Raw genomic sequence first — 16,650 nt, 5'->3', positions numbered from 1 at the left:
TTTAGGGAATAATGAGAAGTTCTATGTTTTTTTTTTTGTATCCTCTACAATGTTCTGCGAGAACTGTGTGAGTCTGCCATTACAATCTCACATACCAAATTGGTTCTTCCTTACAGGGAAGCGACACAAGATGTTTGAGGATTCCAACCATGAATAGATTGAACTTGTGAGCCACAGTGATCCAAATTGAAATGATGATGAATTAATTAGATGAAAACTATTAAGTAAATGAAATTTCAACAATAACAATAATTTTGAAAAAAAATGTTACTAAAATGAATATTACTAACTGAACAATCCTTATGAAATAGTTAAACAGATCTTATATCTACCACTTGATTTACAAATGGGAAACATGGAAAATAACTTTTATAACAATTTCGTAATAAATAAAATCTATTTAAGTTTCAACTTTTCTTATCTCAATTTGCATGTTTTTCATAGAATAATGTTATTTATACAATACTTTCCTTAATTGTTACACATTTATCTTTTCTATTACATTATATATCATTTATTTATCTCTTAACCAAGTGGTTGGAATCCTATTTCATGGAAAATTTGGCTGAGTGGAATAATTAACATTTGTATTCTTCAACTAATAGATGTTCTTTACAATTGTATAAATGTGAAATTTCTTTTCTTTTCTTTTCTGAACTATATTATTTATTGTAATTTCTTTTATCTCAAATGTTGCAAAAAAATTAGCAGCAATCAGTGAGACAAAATGAAGAAGGAACTATTTACGGATAAAAGTCATAACAAGGAAGAAGTTAACATTCTGAAAACAAAACTTTATTTTGCAGGAAATAATAAGCCAGTTTCTGAAATATATATCCACTGAGAGTTTGTGAGCTGTGTCCTACACAGACATGAAAAATTCTAGGTAACTAAGAAAGGAGAGAAGTGAAACAAAAAATTCTTTCTTTTCTCCAATCTCCTTCAAGATTTCACCATAGAATCATTACAGAAACATGCAGAAAATGAAACAGCATAGGTAGGACATATATAGTTCTAACTTTTGCTATTGCTTGCTCTTGGATTTCTTGGCTTGGTACTTCTTCCTATCTCTGAGCATGCAAACATCACCATGGCATATAAACTCTTTGGACTGTGAGGAATCTGAGAAACGGCAACAGCAAAAGAAAGACAGAGCCATGAACTGATAGATGAAGGTTGAAGCCACAGGAAAGAGAAAGAGCTAAGTGGCTTGCTTGTTCTTCATCTTGGTGCTCTAATATATAACATGATATTATATGAACACACAATTTTTGTGATGAAGGTAGCTAGTGGGAGACAAGTAGCACATGAAAAGCATTATAATAAGGGTCAAAGATTGCAGAATCTGTCAGTGTCAGAAATGAGAACACGTCTTGGTTTGTTGACAACTTGTCAGGGACAGACAAGAGTAGTTGCCACGAAACAATGACAACTTAATTTCATCCCTAAGTTTCTCACATTAATTTCGAATCAGACTAAATACTGTAAATGCTTTTGAAACTATAATTTGCTGCAATTTTTTTTTTCATGAAGCACTCAAAGTAGAGCTATTTAACAGTTAATATTTTTAAATATATATATATATTTTTTAAAAATCATTAAAGAAAAATTAATTTTAAAAAAAAACAATTAAGTCCTATATTTAAATATTATTTTAGATAGAAGAAAAATCATTAATATCTAATTTATTAATTTTTATTACTTATAAATATTTTTTAAATTAGTATTTCATAAATTATTAATGTTTTTATTATTAATTATTTATATTTTAAAGTTGGTTACTGAAATTAATTAGATATTAATTAAAAATTATTTATATAAAACTTAATTTAAATATTAATATTTTTTTGAATTTTTAAAATAATATTTAATTTATTTAATATAATAATTAATTATATTTTATTTTTAAAATTATTTTTTATTTAATTTTCTTTAATGTGCAATGTAATTTTTTGACCATATATTTAAGGTTAGACAAAATTATTTAGTTAGGTGAAGATAATAATATGCTGAAATAATATGCTGCTTACGGGAGCTCAAAATAGGTAGGTGAAGATAATAACTAGAAACCGAATTTTTTTAATATGGTAGTATTCTTGAATAAATTTCAATTTTTTTTTTTATTTCCTTTGATTTTTTATCTGTGGTTTTGGTTTCTATTTTTCTCTCTCTAGATTTTAGTTACCAGATTTTAGAAAATCACAATATTGGTCTACTTTGTAATTTTACATACGTATTACTTTGTTTGTTTTGATCTAAGAAACACATACATGTTTACATCTTTAATTTTTTTTAAAAATAATATAAATTATTATTATATATTGTAATTAAAATAAAATGTTTAAAATATATTTGAATTTATCTTTTTTTTTTTCAGTTGTGTTTACATATTAGAAAAAATAAAAAGTTGAATAGTTAAAGAAAAATTATTACACTGCATGAAAAATCATTAAAAGTCACTATATTAATTAAATTAAATACTAATAATTTAAAGACTAAAAAATTATTCGTATTTAAAGTAATTTTTATTATTAATAAAAATTAATACAATAATTTTTAAATTAATATCTAAATTAACTACACAGGTTTTAACTACTAATATTTTATTTTCTAATTTAGTCTCTAAAAGATTAATAGAGACTAATTTAGAATATAAAATAGTAAATAGTTAAAATCTTAATAATTATTTAAATATTAGTAATTTTTTTAGTTTATAAAATAGTTTTGGTATCTAATATTTAATGAATTTTTTTAGTGTTAGTTATATGGTTTGAACATGAGAGAAATAATTATATCAACCATACTAAATTGGGAAATTTTATTACATATTATTATAGATATTATTACATGTGATTTGGATAGATCATTCCTTTCATATTTATTTGTTTTTGAACAAAGTAATTGCATTTGAAAAAATTAGAGACGAATTAAATATAAAATTCGTGATTAGAAAAGGATTTAGAAAATAGTAAAACTATTTTTGGGAGAATTGTTTGCGTTGTTCCTTAGCTTTAATTAAAACCTAAAATTAAAAAAAATTCTTATTTTCTTGATAAAATATCAATCGATTATTAAACTAAAATTCTTGTGGAAATGAAATGTTATTTACTTAAACGACTGATCATGCACTTAATGAGTTTTCAATACATATTAGTGATAAATTTTTTATTTGTTAATGGATAAAAACCTTTTATATCCATATTTAATTTTTTTCTTAAAGAAACATTCAACGTGGACTACTGAAAAAGAAAAACTCAATAAAATATGGCTATGTAAAGATTATTTATCACCTCAGTATAAGAAAAAAAAATTGTTTTAGTATGTTTTCAGAAAATCAACAGGTTGTTTTTGCGAAACAATTGATTGTTTTATCAGCAATTGTTAAAAACAAAACCATAACAAATTTAAATGAGATAAGAGATAGAAATATCAATACATTAAGTTTTATACTGGTTCACTCTATACCAAAAGCTACATCCAGTCGCTAGAAACCAATGGGTATTCACTAAGCAATCAAATCCTTGATTACAAACCACACCCCAAAAATGTGATCTTGAACCTTTCAAGAACACACACCTCCTTTGGCAAACAACACACCACATATCAGAAGACCTTCTGACTCTGTGCTACACCAGTTCTTTACATAAATACAAATCAAAGAGAGAAAATGAATGATCACACCTGATACAATCTCTCCATATTTGATGAAGACAAATCCCTAGTTTGCTTGGGTTGTTGTGTTTGAATTTGATAGGACCTACAACACAAAATTTGTGCACATACAAAGCATACATAGCACCAGGATAATCCAGGTTTTAAAAACACCCAAGAACCAGTTTTTCATCAAGAAAATAAGCAAAATCAGTGTGAAAACCATTATTGAAAAGGTGCAGAATTAGAGTTATAAACCAGATTATAAACCAAAGTAGTAGTAGCAGCATAACACTAAAAATAAGATTATTCTTCCCCTATTTGTCTTCACAAATAGAGTAAGAAAAGGGATAAAAAACAGAATTTAAGAAACTCATTTCTTAAGAAGAAAACCAGAAAACCAGTGTGTGTGGCAACACCATTGCAACAACAAACCTGTGATACCATATCAGAATTGCAGCACAAATCTATAGTGTATCAGAGCTATGGCAGCAATAGAATTAACACAAAATTAAAACACCATAAAGCCAATAAATTACAACAAACAAATCACAGTTTCTCCCCCTTTCTTTTCTTCATCCAACAGTTCCTTTACTAGTGAAATTTTCTACAAATATCTTCACATCAAGCGTTGTCACGGAAGTAGGGAATCCATAAAACTCAATTGTGTTACCAATCTTAAATGCTAACTCTTTTGCATGACCCAATATTGAAGACTGAAGGTACCAACACCAACATTGTCAGGGACACTTCGCAAACCAATTGTTAGAATTGTAGGCCTTAAGCAAGAGGGGAGGTGAATTGTTTTTAAACATTTTTTGCAAATATTGAAGGTGAAGTGAAAACAAATTAAGAATCAAAGAAGAAACTAGTTCAGTAAAGAAACAAAATTGTTTTAGTATGTTTTCAAAAAATCAACCGGTTGTTTTTGCGAAACAATCGGTTGTTTTTATCAGTAGTTGTTAAAAACAAAACCAGAACAAATTTAAATGAGATATAGGATAGAAAGACCAACACAACAAGTTTTATACTGGTTCACTCTATACCAAGAGCTACATCCAGTCCCCAGAAACCAATACGTATTCACTAAGCAATCAAACCCTTGATTACAAACCACACACCAAAAAGGTGATCTTAAACCCTTCAAGAACACACACCTCCTTTGGCAAACAACACACCACAGATCAGAACACCCTTTTTTTTTGTGCTACACCAGTTCTTTACAAAAATACAAATCAAAGAGGGAAAAATAATGATTACACCTGATAGAATCACATATTGAATTCAGAGAATACAAAGCAGTCTTATTCCACTCTTAAAAAGAATCCAAAGCCTTAAGCAATCTTGGAAAAACTTGATTTTAAAATCAATCTTGTAAATCTCTTAAGTGTCTAACAACCAGTTTCAAATCCTTTCAAAAAATCCAAGTGTAAAACAACTTATTGAAACGATAAAACAACTGGTTGTTTTTCCAATTCTCTTTGAAAACACATCTTTTTCAAAGGGATTAAAATCAAACAACTTTGGATCAATTCTATGAGTAAATTACAAATTCAAACTACCCAAAACCCACACACACAAGCAACAACAAAGCCTTCAACAGTTTTTCGTGGATTTGGAGACATCAAAGCCCATAAAGAACCTAACAAATTAAAAAGTTTTCATTCAAAATTTTATGATTTGTATTAATAAATAATTTGGTTCATCATTTAATCTTTTTTTTTTATATATTTCAATGGTAGGAATGAAGCTACAAGACAGGAAAAACAAGAGATTCAAGGGAATGATTTGAAGTGATATATTGAATCTCATGAAGTCATATAAATAAAGTATAAATATGTGCATTGCATGATCTCTTTAGATGTAATTCATACTTATGTATATAATTTTAAAAAGTGTAAATTTGTGAAAACTGAGTTTGTATTTGTGATACATAAATTTGTGATACATTAAAATATTATCTTATATTTATGAAAACAACTATAATTTCACAATGATTCCCTTTCATAGGTTAGTGCAGATGATAACAACAGATACTGTAAATGAGATAGGGAAGGAGAGAATACACACTGGTTGTCTATTGCAACAAACTACATCAGAGCATCTCGTTTGAGCGAGAATGCTCCAGTAGCATTGGTCATTTTCGATGTTTTACTCGCTTGAGCGAGAATCCACTTAAACCCAAACAAATTAGGTTAAATAGGGGCTTGAGACACAACCCTAGTGTGCAAGATTGAGAGAAAAACATCATTGATTGACTTGTAACCAATTGGGAGAATATGATGTGTGAGAAACATTAAAGGAGACACTCGTCAAGAAAAAGATTATGGATATTTTTCTTGTGAGGGACAAGCAAGAGTAGTTGCCACGAAACAGTGACAACTTAATTCCATCCTTTAAGTTTCTCACATTAATTTCTCAATCAAAGTAAATACTAGTATAAATGCTTTTGAAACTATAATTTGTTGCATTTTTTTTTTCATAAAGCAATCAGAGTAGAACTATTTAATAGTATTGAAATCCCACCTCTATCATAAATAAAAACATTTTATAATATATAATTAGATTTGAATGGTTTTTTAAAATTAAGTTAACTTAAATAACTTTAAAGTTAAGACATAATTATTTACTATTACGTTAGTTCATACTGAAATAATATGCTGCTTACATGAGCTCAAAATATGTAGCTCAAGTAATAATTAGAAACCGAAAAGATTTAATATTGTAGTATTCTTGAATAAATTACAATTTTTTATTTCCTTTGATTTTTTTTTTTATCTGTGGTTTTGGTTTTTATTTTTTTGGCTCTAGATTTTAGTCACCAAATTTTCGAAAATCACAATTTTGGTCTAATTTGTAATTTTACATACGTATTACATTGTTTGTCTTGATCTAAGAAACACATACATGTTTACATTTTTAATTTTTTTTTAAATAATATAAATTATTATTATATATTATAATTAAAAATAAAATGTTTAAAATATATTTTAATTTATCTTTTTTTCAGTTGTGTTTACTTATTCAAATAAAAGTTAGAAGTTAAAGAAAAGTTATTAGTTATATATGGTTTGTACCTGAAAGAAATAATTATATCTAAAAGTATTTTGAAAAAAAACACTCTATATTACTAAATTTGGATTTTTTTTTATATATTATTATAGATATTATTGTAATAAAAATATATTGTACTCTTTTCAATATACTTTTCTCAATATTATTGAGTAAATTATGGAGTTGTGCTATTATTGACCATGGAATTGATTTATAATTAGAAAATTGAGAGTATAAATTTTTAATCTGATAACCATATATTTATTAAACTAAGCATATATGATTTGAATAGTTCATTCCTTTCATATTTATTTTTCTTGAACGTAAAGTTTGCTTTAAATTATGCTCGGATGAATTTTGGTTTATAATTGGTAACAAAGTAATTGCATTTTTAAATTAGAGACGATTTAAATATAAAATTCGTGATTTGAAGAGGATTTAGAAAATATAAAACTAATTTTGGGAGAATTGAGAGTATTTTCATACCGTTTTTTAATTCTCTCTTGTTGAATTGTTTGCGTTGTTCTTTAGCTTTAATTAAAACCTAAAATAAAAGATAATCTCTTAGATACTTAGTAAGAAAACTATTAAAATGAGTCATTATAAATTATGAGTTTCTTTTTAATGTGACAAACAAATTTTCAATATGTACTATAAAATGTTAAAATATTTCATGTTAACTCATCGACATGAATGTTTGTTATATTATAATATAATTTACGTTGAATATTTATTTATTACATAAAAAGAAACACTCATTTCAATAATTTTCTTACTATAATTATTCAAAAAATCTAAATATTTAGACTAAGAAAAAAAAAACAAAATATTTAATCCATAATTTTGTTATAAGATAAAAACCTTTTATATCAATATAATATATTTGTTAAATTTTGTATAAAAAGAAAAATTCAATGTGGACTACTGAAAAAGAAAAACTCATATATAAAATATGGCTAATATATTATTTAAAGACTATTTATTACCTGAATAGATTCTTAATTCACCAAAAGATGAAGAAGATTGTTTGGCCTTCCACACCATTAAACATAAATCACTACAAGAAAAATCCAATTTATCTTTACCTACGGATATTAGGTCCGTGGGTAACGAAAACAGCATTACCCACCCCAACTGCAGTCCGTAGGTAATGTTAATATACTTTATTTTTAAAATTTTAATTATTATTTGAATCTTTTTTTTATTTTCAATTATTATTTACAAATATTATTTTTTGCCAATTTTTATGATTATTATTGATAATTATTATATATGTTATGGCAATTATAATTAATGTTAGAACTAAAGTGCAGCAGGTGGGACTCGAAGCCAAGTCCCTTGAGATATGTCCATAGAAGCTTTAACCACTACACCAGTCAAGTTTTGTTGTCATGTTGTGATTATTATTAAATATTATTAATATTATTAAATATTATTAATATTAATATTATAAAATATTATTTATATTAATATTATAAAATATTATTTATATTAATATTAATAATAGGTATAAATTAGTTATGGTTATTATTATTTATGAATATGAATTATGCTTTTATAATTTTTCATATTATATTAATGTTTTTAATATTATGTATATAATTATTATGATAATAGTTGGTAGGTAATAGAGATCAGTGGGTGATAGTTCGTAGGTAATAGAGATTTGTGAGTAATAGTTGGTAGGTAATAGAGATCCGTAGGTAAAAGTTGGTAGGTAATAAGATTCGTAGGTAATAGTTGGTAAGTAATGTTGAATTTACCTACGGATTCAAAATTCGTGGGTAATAGTTCGTAGGTAATGCTGAATTTACCTACGGATTCAGAATCTGTAGGTAATGTCCGTATGTAATGTTGTTCGTAGGTAATATCCGTAGGTAATGCTGAATTTACCTACGGACTCAGATCCGTGGGTAAAAATCCGTAGATAATACTGATTTTTTTTTAGTGAATTAACCAGGTTTGTATGACCATTTTTATTGAGCAATCATGACAATTTTTTTTGAACAAATATAATATTTTAAGACAATTTTTATAAGCAACTACATGTTTAATGCAATTTAAGAAAAACCATTATCTTGAAAAAGGTATGTAGTGAGTTTGGCGTTAGTTTAAAGTAAAGAATTACGTGTTAAAGAGATTTGGAAAACTAGAAGAATCATACATATGAATAATCTTTTGAAGGGAAGAATTTAAGGAAAGAATTAGTACGTTAACCAAAACAAAAGTAAAGAATTTAGAAAAGTATAAATAAAAGCTTTGATTATTGTAATTGGAAATGTATAAAAGTTTCATTTTGTGAGTAAACGTTGAGTGTGGCATTATCTTTCTTCCACAATTTCAATGCCTCTCAACAAGGTCACATTCTTTTCTTTTACTTCCTAACTTACAATTATTATTTTTCTAATTTACTTTAACTTTTTATTTACTTTCTTTCTCTCATTTATCATGTGCTGGTCGTATTAGGGTTAGGATTTATTTTGATTATTTAAAAGGATTTTAGAACATTCTTTTATAAGTTAAAAAATGTAATTTATGTATACATTAAATTAAATACTATTTTAATTTTTTTTAATATCTAAATTAATTCTTATTATTAATAAAATTTACAAATTAATTTTAAATTGACATTTAATTAGTTACTAAATTTTAGTTATTAATTATTTTAAATTTTAAAATTAGTACGTAGTTAAAATCTTGAGATAAGCTAATTAGATAGCACTTAAATATTAACAAATTTTTATTTATAAAATAATATTTAATTTAATTAATATGACAGTTTTTTTTTTAATTTTAAAATTGTTTTTTATTTAAGAATTTTCTAATTATAAAAGTAGTATTTCAGGTGGGCATGATTACCATTGAAAATCTAATGTTAGTAAGGGAAGAACTTCGAAAAATCTTTGGTGAGGTACAGGGCCTCTTAGAGGTGAGAAGTTGCATTTATTAAAAATGTAATGAAGTACTTTACTTTTTTGAAAGGCATTTTTTAAATTGTTCATCCACAATTCATTTTAATTTTCCTACTATATTATAACCTTATATGCCTTTACAATTCTTTATTTATATTTTTTGTTACGTCCTATATTTCCAGATTCTTTATTAAAGCTAATCAATAATATTAAAAACCATATTTTATTTCTTTTATCTTTATTTTTTTTATTATCGATAATAAATTATAGTATTTAAAAATAGTAATTGTTCATTACATCCTCAATTAATCGGTTTAAGTGATGATAAATTCATTTTTTTTATAAATAAGATTTCGAGTTTAAATATTGTAAATAGAATAAACATGGTCAAGAATAAAATCCTATACTATCTAAACTAGTAATCATGCTAAATATCCCAATCAAGATTTAATAATTTAAAAACTCATGCATTACATACTTTATAGCAAAAACATAGCTATAAAAGAAATTAGTTAATTCAATTTTAATCAATGATATTATTATTCTAAAGTTATTTCGTGAGATGCTATTATTTTAGATTAATACAATTTTTTTATTTGATCTATATGAAATAAATTTTCAATTCAAATTTTTTAATTAGAAGATATTAAATAATAATATTTTATATTAAGTTAAGTATTATTGGATATATATTATCATTAATAATTAAATATAAAAAGTAAATTTTTTTTATACGTGATTATTTATGTTAAATTTCGTAAAATTTAAACATAAATCAAATGTCATATTTTTTATATTTTTAAAAAATATTGTATGAATTTTGATATACTTGTGTTAATAGTTTTAGATTAATATATACTCTTCTATATATAACTTTTATAGATTAAACTTTCAATCAAATAATGAATTTAAAAAAAAAATTATTAATAAAAATTAAAATAAAGTGCATTAGAAAAGTGCATTTTTATTGTAAATTTTTATTAGTTAAACTAGTTAAAATACAATAAAAACGAAAGTACTTACATTTATATGTTTTTTTATTCTTGATTTGATCTTATACTTTCAAAATAATTATTATTTACACGTATTTTTATCCCTTATTTGTTTACACATGATGCAGTATTTATTTGACAAGCTTGGTGCAGTTAAAGAAGCTTCAATTGCAATGGAATATCCAGAAGCAAACCAATTACATCTTGAAAACTTACCAAATTTAAGGAGTTTTTCTTCAGGAGATATTGTTGAGTGGCCATCTTTAAAGAATGTAACTCTGAACCATTGTCCCAACATAAGAAAATTTGGTTTGGGAAGAACAAAAGAATCAGAGTTAAAATCAATAATCATGGAAAATCAAGTGTCTCTGAGCGATATTTTTGAGACATGGGTTAGTTCTTTCTCTTATTTCTCATAATAGATGAAATATTTAAGTTTAATTATTCTTGTAGAAAATTGTTTTACATTAAAGTTATACAATATGGTAAAGGATGTTTTACAGGATAATTTGTTCTCAACGATTGTTGAATATGATGTTGATAGCACTGAGGGATTGCGCAAGATAATACTTAACCTTCAACCTTCACATTTCATCAACCTTCGAGTGTTCCGAGCAAAAAACTGCGATAAAATAGTGAATGAATTTATAACTCTTTCCTTGGATAGGTCAAAAATGCTTGAAGTTATCGAAATTCAACACTGTAAATCATCAAAATATCTATTTGGTTTTTTTAATCCTTTCAAACAAGTTAAGTATTTTACACAGATAAAGGAATTAAAGTTAATCGAAGTATATGAGATGAAGTCATTATATCATCCGCTTTCTCAAAGATATTTAGACTTCCGTAATTTGGAAATTATATACATAAGAATTTGTCCCTCTATATTATATCTCTTTCATATAGTCATGGCCATGGAGCAACTAAAGGAAATAAAGTTAGAGGCGTGTGAGGATTTAAAGGATGTAGTTTACAACAAAGATCATCAGTTGGCTCATGTGTTTCCAAGATTAAGTAAAGTGGAGCTAAAGTGTCTCTCAAGATTGGAGAGGTTTTCTAAAATGTGTAAAGGTTTTATGAGTTTGAAAACATTGATAATAGAAGAATGTCCTAGTTTGGTAGAGTTCATAAGCGACCGTGCAATTTTAGGAGATTTCTTAGAGCCAATGACTAATTCATTTGAGTTGGAGGAAATCAAGTTAGATAATTGTCATGTGTTGCATTATGTGGCCTCTTTTGCGACACCATTTCAAATCAAGAATTTGAAGAAACTCTCTGTTAGTCATTGCGATGAATTGAAAATGGTAATCGTTTTGGAGGACAAAAAACCTAGCTCTATAGAGATCCTCCCCAACTTAGAGGAATTGATCTTGATTAACCTACCTAAATTAACTCACATCATTGACAAACAAAATGATGGGCTATACAAAAATCTGCATACCCTACAAGTGGAGCGATGTGAGTCTCTTAATTGGTTACCAATGCCTCTAACTTTAAAAAATATGAAAATTTTGGATTGTTATGCCTTGGGTGAGATCATCATCGTCAAAAAAGAAGAAGTGAGAGAAAAAAATCAGTTTTCCGAGTTGGAGGATGTTACTCTTCAAAATCTAAGAAATTTGAATGCTGCATTTCCTTCTACATCAGAATTTCCATCCCTGGAAACACTGAAAATAAAAGATTGTCCTTCTCTGATGACATTTGTTGAAGAGACCAATGAGTTGAAAAAGCAAGAACAAGCTACTTCAACCTATTTCTTTCCGAATTCGGTATGTTTCAATTTAAAGTTCTATATGTATAGTATTGATTATTAGGGTGTGTATGAATACATGCATGCAAATTAAATCTTTTCTACTTATGTTTTTACTCACATGTTTATTATATATATTTTATTTCCTTTTTTATATAGAAAATGGAATAGAAGTAAGAAATTTATTAACTTATATACTCTCGTACATACTTCTTAGTTTTATTCAACTTTGGTTTATTGTTCCCAATACTTGAAATTTGTCATTTATTCCTTGCAGTTGTCATTGGAAAAATTGAAGGTGCTTTATATAGAGCATGATATTAAGGAGCTTTGGCACTACAGTTCTCCTTCTGAATCGTTTTGTCAATTGAAAAATCTGACTTTAAGCAACAATAATAAATTATTAAGTGCCATCTCTTCCAGTATGATCATAAGATTCAACAACATGAAAGTACTGAATTTAGACAAATGTGAATTATTGACCACAATATTCAACATTGAAGATGACACACTGGATCATCCTATGAAAGAAATGCTTCCTCAATTGAGGACAATAGGGTTGAGTAACCTAAATAGTTTCAAATTTGTATGGAACAAGGAACCTCATGTTCCATTCTTCTCAAATTTGGTATCCCTTTTCATTGTGCATTGTGGTAGCATTGAAAGTTTATTTTCACTTTCATCCTCCAAAAATCTTGAGAATCTCGAATTACTAAGGTTGTGTAGTTGCAAAGAACTAAAGGAAGTAATATGGGGAGATAAAGATGAAAATGTATCTACCAGTTTTCCTCAAATGAGATGTCTAGTACTCAGGGATCTTCCAAAGTTGGTGAATTTCAGTCAATATAATGGAACTTTTGATTGGCCTAACTTACAAACAGTAAGAGTGAGTAATGTTCCAAGTATGAAAACCTTTTCAACAGGTAATCTCAACACACCATTGTTGAGATCAGTAGATATAACATTTGTTAAAAAGCTTTGGTTTGAAAATCTAAACGACACCATATCATTTATACACAAAGATTCAGGTATGCAATTTTAACTTTACAGAAATTAGATAATTATAATATAATAGCACATAACATGTTTTTTTATACATATCCTATTTTTTCTAAAAGACACTTCTTATAAAACATTTATTTTCATATGTTAAATTATTTCTATTCATTACATCACATGTTGTATAAAAAAAAATCTTCTATTTATTTGTCTTGTATTGCTAAACTTTTCTTTCTTTTTAAAAAAAAGTTTCTTGGAGATCTTGTACAACTTATTTCTTATACATTACTATGGTTATTTGCATATGTTGATTACAAATGAATTGAAATGCATCAAATAAGAAAGAAGGAGCAATACCCAAGCACACAAAAAAGGAAAAAAAGAATGATCACTAGATAACTTCTGGTCAGTTTTTTCAGGTAACGTTGACTGTCCAACTTTATCACTTATGTGGATAATTTTAAAAAAATAATTTATGCTATATATTCAATATTCACATGGAACCATGAAGAAACATACTTTATATTTGTGACTTTTAGATTAAGTGAATATAACATTACGTGTTCTTTGTGGTATAGAAAGGTGTTTCTTGAACTTGTATTTACCAAATAAAAAGTCAACAAAATGTTATATATGTGTATGTGTGTGTTAAAGATTTTGAAGGTGGTATCTTATATGAATTTTTTCATAACTCATTGATGTCGAATGTTGACAAGTGTTATATTTTAGTAATATTTCATATTAAAATATAGACACTTATAATATTTATTGATAAAATAATTATAATTTAATCCCTAATTTATGAATTTAAACATTTTTACATATTTTATGAGTATAATATGAATAAGAATGATTTATTCCCTTGAGTATTTTTTACTAAGTAAATCCTGGCTCAACGAGGATATTTGTCCAATAGTCATTGTTGACTAACATAGAATGGTTGAAGGTTTGGATGATTGTCAAATCATTGGTCAAACTACTGGGGAGGATTGCGTCTTTCGACGAACATACAATTTAGGCTTATTCTACTAGTTTAGATCATCTTGCTTTCTTTGGAGGGATTACTTCTTTCGAAAAATACAAGGATAAATACTCTTTCCTAGGTATTTGAATGAATACTCTCAATGTTCTCCTATAAGTTTTTTTGGATGTAAGGATTTGAAAGATTCTTTGCTCTAAGGACAAGGATCTCTCTTTTCTTCTTTTTGAAAAGATCAACACAACAAGTTTTATACTGGTTCACTCTATACCAAGAGCTACATCCAGTCCCCATAAACCAATGGGTATTCAGTAAGCAATCAAACCCTTGATTACAAACCACACACCAAAGAGGTGATCTTGAACCCTTCAAGAACACACACCTCCTTTGGAAAACAACACACCACATATCAGAACACCCTCTGACTCTGTGCTACACCAGTTCTTTACAGAAATACAAATCAAAGAGAGAAAAGGAATGATCACACTTGATATAATCACATATTGATTTGAAAGAATACAAAGCAGTCCTATTCCACTCTTAGAAAAAATCGAAAGCCTTAAGCAATCTTGGAAAAAACTTGATTGGAAAGCAATCTTATAAATCTCTTAAGTGTCTAACAACTAGGAGCGTAAAACAGATTATATAGGCTCCAATTAACTGTTAAAATCATTTAATACAATAGCCAAATCAATTTAGAATCAATCAAAACAGTTTTAACAAACTTAACAAATTATGTTAAGGATTTTCAAAAAAACAATTGGTTGATTTTTCGAAAAAACTTATTGAATTGGTTTGACAGTAAACTCAAACAAAGTCAAACAGTTTCAAATCATTTCAAAAACTCTAAGTGTAAAACAACTAATTGAAACCATAAAACAACTAATTGAAACCATAAAACAACTGGTTGTTTTTCCACTTCTATTTGAAAACACATATTTTTCAAACGGATTAAAATCAAACAACTTTGGATCAATTCTATGAGTGAATTACAAATTCAAACTACCTAAAACCCACACACACAAGCAACAACAAAGCCTTCAACCAATATTCGTGGATTTGGAGACATCAAAGCCCATAAAGAACCTAACAAATTAAAAAGTGTTCATTCAAAATTTTATGATTTGTATTAATAAATAATTTGGTTCATCATTTAATCTTTTTTTATATATATTTCAATGGTAGGAATGAAGCTACAAGACAGGAAAAACAAGAGATTCAAGGAAATGATTTGAAGTTATATATTGAATCTCATGAAGTCATGTAAATAAAGTATAAATATGTGTATTGCATGATCTCTTTAGATGTAATTCATAATTATGTATATAATTTTAAAAAGTGTAAATTTGTGAAAACTGAGTTTGTATTTGTGATACATTAATCAATAAAAAAAGATATTATCTCATGTTTTCTTACCTATTTTATATTAAAATATTATCTTATATTTATGAAAACAACTATAATTTCACAACGATTCCCTTTCATAGGTTAGTGCAGATGATAACAACAGATATTGCATATGAGATAGGGAAGGAGAGAATACACATAATACTTTACATTGGTTTTCTATTGCAACAAACTACATTAGAGTATCTCGCTTAATGATGACTTTTTACGGCAAGTGCACCGCTTTGTCAGAAGTAATAATTGTCCCTAAGGACGGATATCAATCCCACAAGAAACAATGAATTATCGAGTACAATAATCGCTAAATATAAAAAAAGAACAATAAAAAGGGTTTTGAATTAATTGTGTTGGCACTGATGAATAAGAAACATACAAAGAATTGGTTGTTTCAAATTGGAAAAATAGGGATTAGGTTTCATCTTTTTCACTCTTATGTATTTTGATTAACATGTCAATATTAAGTTCTTTGATTGAAATTGATCCCCATATAAAAATCATTTATATTGATTCCTGGCATATAAAATCCTTAAGAATGTCCCCTAACGATCGATCCCTCGCATAATTATAAGAACAACTTAGAACGAAGTTCAGACGTATAATAGCAATTAACATTTCAAGCCTATTCCTAACACTCAAATATGTCAAGTATTGTTGTTTAGGTCCAAACCCTAAAAATACATCCCGGTCAGATTTAAGATTCTCAATTTGTCACGAAAAGTTAAAAGTAAAACAACAATACCAATAATCAATCAAGAACTGAATATTAATATATAAGATATCACCTCAATACATAAGAATTTGAGCAGATTACTCCCAATCCCAAAGGGTAGAATTAGCCACACATACTTCTAGCACATTCCATTCTCCCAATTGGGTTACAATTCACTCTATCGTGTTTTCCTCTCA

General features: G+C 26.8%; 1 protein-coding gene across 3 annotated transcripts; it reads left to right on the top strand.

The window, feature by feature from the left end:
* Nucleotides 1-8,979: 8,979 nt before the first annotated feature.
* LOC137831240 (uncharacterized) lies at nucleotides 8,980-15,739 on the top strand. Of its 3 annotated transcripts, none has more exons than XM_068638834.2 (7): nucleotides 8,980-9,063; nucleotides 9,551-9,634; nucleotides 10,738-11,001; nucleotides 11,113-12,378; nucleotides 12,637-13,387; nucleotides 13,700-13,777; nucleotides 15,523-15,739. In XM_068638834.2, the coding sequence occupies exons 1-6, from the start codon at nucleotides 9,049-9,051 to the stop codon at nucleotides 13,744-13,746; spliced, it is 2,427 nt and encodes an 808-aa protein (XP_068494935.2). In that variant the 5' UTR covers nucleotides 8,980-9,048; the 3' UTR covers nucleotides 13,747-13,777; nucleotides 15,523-15,739. The 3 variants fall into 3 exon arrangements, with proteins under 3 accessions (XP_068494935.2, XP_068494938.2, XP_090159110.1); XM_090302984.1 differs by having other exon boundaries at nucleotides 9,008-9,063; nucleotides 10,763-11,001; XM_068638837.2 differs by lacking the exon at nucleotides 9,551-9,634.
* Nucleotides 15,740-16,650: the final 911 nt, after the last annotated feature.

Source organism: Phaseolus vulgaris, chromosome 6 (genome assembly GCF_051622355.1).
Source record: "Phaseolus vulgaris cultivar YP4 chromosome 6, ASM5162235v1, whole genome shotgun sequence".
Taxonomy (NCBI): Eukaryota; Viridiplantae; Streptophyta; class Magnoliopsida; order Fabales; family Fabaceae; genus Phaseolus; species Phaseolus vulgaris.
This window is presented reverse-complemented; position numbering and strand designations above follow the sequence as displayed.

Excerpts from the sequence above, each read along its gene's own strand:
- LOC137831240 (XM_068638834.2), top strand. Across the intron at positions 9,635-10,737 it reads AGGTACAGGGCCTCTTAGAG|TATTTATTTGACAAGCTTGG; the intron begins GTGAGAAGTTGC and ends CACATGATGCAG. Across the intron at positions 13,388-13,699 it reads ATTTATACACAAAGATTCAG|AAAGAAGGAGCAATACCCAA; the intron begins GTATGCAATTTT and ends GCATCAAATAAG.